The sequence below is a fragment of the Colobus angolensis genome, unplaced genomic scaffold (genome assembly GCF_000951035.1).
Source record: "Colobus angolensis palliatus isolate OR3802 unplaced genomic scaffold, Cang.pa_1.0 Scaffold77, whole genome shotgun sequence".
NCBI classification, from domain to species: Eukaryota; Metazoa; Chordata; class Mammalia; order Primates; family Cercopithecidae; genus Colobus; species Colobus angolensis.
Window position 1 is genome coordinate 1,415,034 of NW_012121487.1, and position 9,181 is coordinate 1,424,214.

At 45.4% G+C, this 9,181-nt stretch overlaps 1 protein-coding gene across 3 annotated transcripts in view; it reads left to right on the forward strand.

Moving 5' to 3' along the window:
* TDRD10 (tudor domain containing 10) overlaps positions 1-9,181 on the forward strand; it is a 51,686-nt gene that overhangs the window by 19,137 nt on the left and 23,368 nt on the right. For all 3 annotated transcript variants that reach the window (XM_011928225.1, XM_011928223.1, XM_011928224.1), the window contains 2 exons: positions 2,222-2,292; positions 3,237-3,393. In XM_011928225.1, coding sequence (XP_011783615.1) covers positions 2,222-2,292; positions 3,237-3,393 — 228 coding nt within the window. The remainder of the gene's footprint in view (positions 1-2,221; positions 2,293-3,236; positions 3,394-9,181) is intronic.

A 9,181-nucleotide genomic window follows, 5' to 3' on the forward strand; every position in this document is an offset into this window, starting at 1 on the left:
TCCTTCTCTCACCCTCAGGCACATTTTCTGGAAACTCGTGCTTCCTAAATCTGAAACCATGGAACAGTCATTTTCGTTTTCAATCTTGGCTGTGTATTGAAATCATCTGGGGAGCTTCTTAAAAAACACCGATGCCTTAGTCCCAACCCCAGCAATTCTGGTTTTGTATACCTGGAGTGGGCTAGGTGTTGCATTGGTAATTAAAAGAGAAAAAGTATTTACTCCCCAGCTGAATGTTGTCTGTAGTCGGAATAGAGAACCACTGCTGTGGCACAAGGGTTTGCAGACTTTTTCTGTAAAGGGTCAGATAGTAAATGCTTTTTATTGTTTTGTTTTCCTTTTTTTTTTTTTTTTTGAGACAGGGTCTTGCTGTGTTGCCCAGGCTAGAGTGCAGTGATATGATCTCAGCTCACCGCAACCTCTACTTCCTGGGCTCAAGCAATCCTCCCACCTCAGCCTGCTGAGTAACTGGGACTACAGGCATGCACCACCATGCCCAGCTAATTTTTTGTATTTTTTGTAGAGACAGGGTCTCATGTTGCCCAGGCTGGTCTTGAACTTCTGGACTCAAGCAATCCGTCTACCTCAGCCTCCCAAAGTGCTGGGATTTCAGGCTTGAGCCACTGTGCCCGGCCACATAGTAAATACTTTATGGGTTGAAGGCCATTGTAACCTGAAAGCAGCTATAGACAATAAGTGAATGGATGTGCATGGCTGTGTTCCAGTAAAACTATTTACGAAAAAAGGTGGTGGACTGGATTTGGCCCAAGATTATGGTTTCCTGATACCTGCCAAAATATTAGTTTTTTATTTTGTTTTAGTAATGGTAAAACCTGAGAAGAAAACTCTGATTTTGCACGATATAATGGAAAAAAGAAAATGTAGGATTTGAAGTTCAGAGTCTGGAGTTCAAGTCCTGTTTCTAAATTGGCTGTATAGCTGTAGAGACATCATTTAACCTCTCTGATCCTTATTTTATGCCTCTGTGCAATGAGTGTAGTAATAATGTGTACTTTATAGGGTGGTTGTGAAAACCAAGTGGAATAAAGGATACGAAAGTGCTTGGTAAACTGAAAATGCTAAGCACGCATTGCTCGTTCTCACAAATTGCTTGTTGCTCAGCATCTTGTAGATTCATGTGTAATAAACATTAAATATTTAAGATAAAGCAAATAAGAAAATTTGAATATAAACATAATATAAACATGAAGACTGAGAAAAATGAGTTGTACATAATGCATTTCTATTTTCTTGAGCCAACAAAGTGACTTTGGAAGATGGTATAAATATAAATTTTTTCCAAAATAGAGTTTTCCAGAGAAAAATTGGTTTTCATCATGGTTGTGAAATGTTATAATCATTAACACTCTTGTGGGGAAGCCAAGGAAGGAGGAAGTATTGAGGGGTACAGGCAAGAGTTGAAAGAGCTGAAGCCTGAAGTGAAGCCATCACAGTGGGCAGCAAGCGCACGTCTGTGACCTGCAAGAAAGCATTTCAGTAGAGCTGGAACCAGCCTGGCGCAGGCAGTCAGAAGGGAGTGGGCAGGGAGGAAAGGAGGCATTAGGTGGAGATGGCTTTTTCTACAAGTTTGGCAGAAAAGAGAAAAAATAGAGTGTAGCTCAAAAAGGCCTCAGGGTGGCATAGACATTATCATAAAGCAGGGGAGGTTGGTGCCTTTGTGTAGACAGCAACCCAAGCCCGTGGAGCAGGATGGGGAGCAGGGGATGGAGTGAGGAAGATGGCCTGAGGGCAGACTAGGAGAGGAGTTAAGAAGGGTGTGGGGAAGTGTCTGGGGAAGAGGAAGGGAACCATATCCCTGGGCAGAGGCCAGGCAGGGTTGAGAAGCAGTGAGGAGGAGGTACTTGCAAAGCTTTGGAAGTCACTTCCTCCTGGGAGCATGCCCTGACCACCTCCTTTCCCTCCAAATCTGGATTAAATGACAGGACGTGTGCGCCCATAGCCAGCTGTATGTGCAGTGATGAAACGGTCTGTTTACTTGATTGTCTTGTCTGCATCCCTGCTTGACTGGTGAGCTTCACTGAAGACAAGGCTGTGGCCTTTCTTGTGTATCCTACAAAATCTGGCACATACAGCACATAATAGATCCTCATTAAATATGGGTTAAATTGGATCCAGACTTGCTGTCTGGGGATCTGAAACCTTGAGAACTGTTTGTAAGTTATGTCTCTGGGTCTCTCTCTTTTAAACCCTGGTGTTGTAGGAAGAAATTCTGTACCTTCTAAAGGACTTCAACCCCCTTGATGTCCACAAAATCCAGAATGGCTGCAAATGGTAATGACTGTTCTTTCTTTGTTTTCTTTGGGAAGCAGCTCCTTTCCTCCCTGTTCATTTTGCTGATGCACTCACGTTGCAGACTAGCCCAGCAACCGCCACATCCACACCCACTGTGACTTGGCAAAGGAACATTTGGGAAACCCCCTTTCCATATTTAACCCTCTGACCCAGCAGCGAATACTGTCTTATCAACACAATCCTGGCTTAGAAGTCCAGAGACCTGGATATATATTTGGTCATGCCCTTGCTGTGTTTTCTGACTTGAGATAAGTTACTATACCACCCTCAGCCTTAGTTGTTCCTGAAAACCAGACCTACTTATATTTTCCCTTTCTTATTTTCAAGGCAGTAAAAAGTGGTTTGAACGTTTGTTTGTTTGAGACAAGGTCTCGCTCTGTTGCTCAGGCTGGAGTGCTGTGGTACAGTCTCGGCTCACTGCAACTTCCGCCTCCCAGGCTCAAGCAATCCTCCCACCTCAGCCTCCGAAGTAGCTGGGACTACAGGTGTACACCACCACATCTGGCTAATTTTTGTATTTTTTTGTAGAGATGGGGTTTTGTCATGTTGCCCAGGCTGGTCTGGAACTCCTGGACTCAGGTGATCCTGCTGTCTTGGCCTCCCAAAGTGCTGGGATTGTAGATGTGAGCCACCACAGCTGGCTTGCATTGAACTTTTGGGGCAGTAGTATTATGAAACTCAAAGTCATAGACATATGCTGCATAGTGAAAGTCAGCTCATTTCTTCTGCTCCTTAGAGGCCCATGACAGTATCTCACAGTGGTGCAGCCCCAAGTCCGGACATACTTGTAGCCTACTTGTTCGTATTCTGTCACTGCAGAGAGAGAGGACACTGCCCTTCCAGCTTGGGCTTGGTGCCTCCCTGCAGCTCTGGGCTTCTCTGGAGATGTGCTCAAAGCCGCCCTCTCTCTCTTCCCTTTTCAGCTTTGCATTTGTAGATCTGGGCTCCATGCAGAAAGTGACACTTGCAATCCAGGAGCTGAATGGCAAACTCTTCCACAAGCGAAAACTGTTCGTGAATACAAGCAGAAGGCCCCCCAAGAGGACCCCTGATGTGATACAGCAGCCCCGGGTGCCACTGGTATGTCTTCTGGCCTTTCTGCTCTGGGGCGTTCCCCTTTCACACTTTGGAGTGTGGCTGACTTTGCTTTCAGTGCTTTCATCCACCTCCAGTCCAGTCTGACTGTGGAGAAGCAGGCAGGGTCTTGGGTGAAATCAGGGAACTTTTATGGCCTTTAACAGTCAGAAGTAAGGTCAGATGCAGAAAACTTGGAATTTGTAAATTAAGGAGACTATATTTTTGGCAAGGATAAAAAGGGTCATTAGGCAATTCAGTAAGGGCTTTTTCAACCTGGAATATTGAAATTTAGGTTTTCCTTGTAAATGTAGCAGACATTGAGTGTCTACTGTTTATACAGCCTTGTTCTGGCTGCTGGTGTGAAGTATAAGACAAAAGTCAATAAAATCCAGTTCTTCCTGGCAGGAAGATAAACATTGCCAAATATGAGGTATGAGGGGCAGTTAATGGTGGAGGCTGCCTCTGCAGGCGGAGAAGATAAGGTCCATAACTAACCCCTGGGAACTTCCCTCAAAAGGAGGAAGGCCCATTCTCGGTACACAGAGGTGAACCAGGAGAAAAAGATCCCATTCCAGAGCCTGAAGTGTTAGTGCTAGAAGCTGACTTGGCTGCACATATGAGGAGATCTGAACAATAGTGGCTTAAACAAGTTAGCGATTTGTTTTTCTTTCCTGTCGAAGTCAGGAGGTAGGGAGTCCAGGGTTGCTCTGGGGCCTCCATGGTGGTATCAGGGTTCTAGGCAGGAAGGAAGGGGAGAAGCAGAGGGCAAAAGGGGCCTGTGTCTGCTTAAAAGGTGCATTTTCCAGAAGCCCTGACCACAGTTCTGCTTGTGTTTCACTGGATATCCCTATAACTCATGGCCTTAAGTGCACAGATGCTGAGAGATGTAGTTTTGAAAGATAGACACATTGTTGCTAAACTTGTGGTTCTGTCAGCAAGGAAGCAGAGCATGCCTATGGCTGGCAGTTAACAAGTTCAGCCATAGAGCTAGAGAGGTTGGAGGTGGAGGCCAAGAGATGGGTTACAGTTACTGACTACAATAAGATTTTCCAATTATTGACTACAGTAAGATTTTCAGAGGTGGGCCAGGCACAATGGCTCACACCTGTAATCCCAACACTGGGAGACCGAGGCAGGAGGATGGCTTAAAGTCAGGACTTTGAGACCAACCTGGCCAACATAGCAAGACCCCATCTCTATAAACAGGGGGGAAAGAAAAGATTGTCAGAGGTGACTCCCTCTGCTAATTTCAAACTCTTTCTCTTCCTTTCTCTCTTAAGCCCTCTTTGAAAGGGCAAACTGTCAGACTATACTGCTTAGAAACCTTCCTAGTAGCAGTTGTCTGCTCTTCTGTGTTATGCCCTTCACCGAAAACTTCTGCTTCTGGCTCGTTATCTTTCTGTCTTATCATCATGCAAATTTAGCATCCACATGGATGATTCGTCTAAGAGTCCAGTCACTTACTTCCTAGACCGTTGTATCTTTTTTTTCTGAGACAGGGTCTCATTCTGTCACCCAGGCTAGAGTGCAGTGGAGCGATCTCAGCTCACTGCAACCTCTGCCTCTTAGGTTCAAGGGATTCTCCCACCTCAGCTGGGACTACAGGTGTGAACCACCATGTCTGACTAATTTTTGTGTTTTTTGGTAGAGACAGGGTTTCACCACGTTGACCAGGCTGATCTCAAACTCCTTCCTGACCTCAAATGCTCTGCCCACCTCAGCCTCCCTAAGTGCTGGGATTACAGGCGTGAGCCACTGCACCCCACCTGGATTATTGTATCCTTAATGATCTTTTCTTCCACTTAGTCACAGTTTCTCATTCCCGTAGCTGTATTTCAGACCTTGTCATCACTGTAACCATTTCAAGCATACCCCTCTGCACTGTCCCCTAGTCTTGGCAGCTCTCTTACTCTGAAAGAATGGTTCTCAAGCTTTAACAAGCATCAGAATCAACAAAAGAGTTTATGAACACAGCTTTCTGAGTCCTAGCCTCAGCGATTCTGACTCAATACATGTAGGGTAGGGCCTGGGAATTTGCACAAGCTTCAGGTGGTGCTGATGCTCCTGGCTCTGGGACCACATTTTAGTAGCAAGGCTCTATAGCCTCAGTCCAACAGTTGATGCATTGGCACACATAGGCACCCAAAGGCCACTGACCCCACCATTTCTTCATTATTCAATATTCTCTTTGTTCTCTCATTTTCCTCTTAGCCTAAATTCTATAGTCAATAACTACCTTAATTCAAACATCTTTAACTCCATTGCCCTTTTCTCACTAGGTTATAGCTTGCAGAACACCAATCCTAGTTGAAGCCAGCCCTCTGCCTATTCTGAACCCACCGTCTGAGCCCCTGAAGACATTCACACAACCTTGCTAACTGGTCTCAGTATGTGTGTATGGTCACAGGCTTTCCCACTGTTCCAAACTGACCTGTTTTGGAATTCTCTGATCTTTTCTCCTCCTATGTCCAATCTGCTCTTAGGCCCATCTAATGAATTTTCCATTTTAGATATTTTTCAACTTCCATTTGGTTCTTTTTTTCCATTTATCTGCTGAACTTTTTCATCTTTTCACCTATTTTGTCTCTTTTTTTAAGATAATATTTTTATAGTAGTTATTATAAAATCATTTTCTGCTAATTCCCACATTTGAGTCATTTGTGAATCTGCTTCTATTGACATTTATCCCTTGATTACGGGTAAAATTTTCAGGCCCTTTTACAAATAGTTTTTTGTTTTTTCCTGAGACAAGCTGTTGCTCTGTCACCCAGGCTGGAGTGCAGTGGCTCAATCACGGCTCACTGCAACCTCCACCTCTTGGGCTCAAGCCATCCTTCTGCCTCAGCCTCCCTAGTAGCTGGGACTACAGGTATGCACCACCTGTCTGTCTTATCATCATGCAAATTTCTTATCATCATGCAAATGGAATTTCGTCATGTTGCCCAGGCTGATCTCAAACTCCTGGGCTTAAGTGATCTGCCCACCTTGGCCTCTCAAAGTGCTGGGATTATAGCCATGAGCTGAGCCACTGCACCCAGCCTATAGTAATTTTTTATTGTATGTTGGACATTATGGATGCTGTATCGTGGAGACTTATGTTATTGTCCTCTAAATGGTGTTGAAATTTTTCTAGCAAAGATTAAATTACTAGCAGATCTTTTATCTTATTAAGGGTTTTTGTGTGTGTGTCATAGTTAGGATTGGAATGTTTCATTGTGAGCCTTCTTCTTGGGTAATACCATTTTTCCTAAGGCTTGGCTTTTGTAGGGTCTCAAGTGATGCTCCGGGTGCTTGCCAAGGTCTGTCCCCCTTGCTGGGTTGGAACTCCATTGTCTCCAGCACTGTGAGACCTCCGGCATCTGTGTCCTCTCTCAGTGCCCTCTCCCACACCTTCACAGCAGCTGTTCTCTTTAAGGCCTCCTGGTACTTGTCCTGTACCACGGACAGCTTAGGCCTCAACCAAGGACCTGAGGTAGACACCTAGATTCCTTGGATTTCTGTGTGGCTCCTTCCTCTCTGGTCCTCTGTCCCCAGATTCCTGTCACCCAAACTCTGTTGCTGCCCAGTGAGACAGCCACTTTCTGCTTGGGCTCTGTTTCCCTTTGCTGTGGTTTGGGAAAATGCCCCCAGGCAGAAGGCCAGGGTGAATGTGGCGCTCATGTGCTTTCCTTTGCTCAGGAAACAGCCCTCTGCCATCTACTCTCATTAGTTCTATGCTGGAAACGGTGAGTTCCTGTATTTTGTCCAGTTTTAGAGTTGTTTGGGGTGAGAGTTAAGTTGTGTCATGCCGGAACCAGATACTGGAAAAGAGAATCATGGCTCTTACCTTTTTTTTTCCTCTTGGGATAAAGATGATTTTCCAGTGTTCCCACCGCTTTTGAATTAGAAATAAGTACACAAAAGCTGAACACAAAATCCCCATACATGTGGACATTTAAAAACGTTCCTATGTAAACAACACATGGGTCAAATAAGAAATTATAAAGAAACTTAAAAACACTTAGAACTGAATAATGAGGAAAATACTACCCCTGAAAAGTTGCGGGATATAGTGAAGGCAATATTTAGAGGTTCGTCCAACCTTAGAGGAGCAAAGAAGAAACGTTGAATATTAATGAGCTAAGAGTTGATTGACGAAGTAGGTAAAAACATTTTGAAATCCAAGTAGAAAGTAGACATTAATGGCCGGACACGGTGGCTCACACCTGTAATCCCAGCACTTTGGAAGGCCAAGGTGGGCAGATCATCTGAGTCAGGAGTTCAAGAGCAGCCTGGCCAACATGGCAAAACCCCATCTCTACTAAAAAATACAAAAATTAGCCGGGCATGGTGGTGAGTGCCTGTAATCCCAACTACTTGGGAGACTGAGGCAGGGAGAATTGTTTGAACCCCGGAGGTGAAGGTTACAGTGAGCTGAGATTGCGCCACTGCACTCCAGCCTGGGCAACAGAGCAAGACTCCGTATCAAAAAGAAAGGCTGGGCGCGGTGGCTCACTCCTGTAATCCTAGCACTTTGGGAGGCTGAGGTGGGCGGATCACAAGGTTAGGAGTTCGAGACCAGCCTGGCCAATATGATGAAACCCCGTCTCTAACAACAACAACAAAAAAGAAAACTAGCCAGGCGTGGTGGCATGCACCTGTAGTCCCAAGCTACTTGGGAGGCTGAGGCAGGAAAATTGCTTGAACCTGGGAGGTGGAGGTTGCAGTGAGCTGAGATTGTGCCGCTGCACTCCAGCGTGGCAACAAAGTGAGACTCCATCTCAAAAAAGAAAAAAAAAAAAAAAGTTGACATTATTGAAATTAAAAAAAAAAAAAATCTAGCCAGGCACAAGGGCTCACGCCTACAGGCGCTTTAGCAGGCTGAGGTGGTAGGATCACTTGAGCCTGGGAGATGTAGTGAGCTATGATAATGCCACTTCACTCCAGCCTGGGCAACAGAGTGAAACCCTTTCTCTAAAAAAAAACACCAAAAAAACAAAACTTTCACTTTTTTTTTGTTTTTATTTGAGACAAAGTCTTGCTCTGTTGCCTGGCTGGAGTACAGTGGCGTGATCTCAGCTCACTGCAACCTCTGCCTCCTGAATTCAAGCGGTTCTCCTGCCTCAGCCTCCCAAGTAGCTGGGATTACAGGCACCTGCCACCACACCCGCCTAGTTTTTGTATTTTTAGTACAGACGGGATTTCACCATGTTGGCCAGGCTGGTCTCGAACTCCTGACCTCAAGTGATCCACCCACCTCAGCCTCCCAAAGTGCTGGGATTACAGGTATGAGCCACCGCACCCTGCGTGAATTTTTTTTTTTTTTTGAGACGGAGTCTCACTCACTCGCCAGGCTGGAGTGCAGTGGCGCAGTCTCGGCTCACCGCAACCTCTGCCTTCTGGGTTCAAGCAGTTCTCCCTGCCTTGGCCTCCCGAGTAGCTGGGATTACAGGCACCTGCCACCACACCCGCCTAGTTTTTGTATTTTTAGTACAGACGGGATTTCACCATGTTGGCCAGACTGGTCTCAAACTCCTGATGCGGGTCATCCACCCGCCTCTGCCTCCCAAAGTGCTGGGATTACAGGCGTGAATCACTGCGCCTGGCCCTGAATTTTTTTTAATATTTGTTGAATCTGTGGATGTAGAAACCACAGATATGGAAGACCAGCTGTATTGGCTTAGGGCCAGACAGTTTGACCAATAACATATAACAGAGAACTCAAAAAGAGGCTCATTCGTACCCAGAAACTATTATTCAGGTAGGGTGGTAGATCTCTGGGGAAAGGATGCACACTTCAGTAAATTGAACT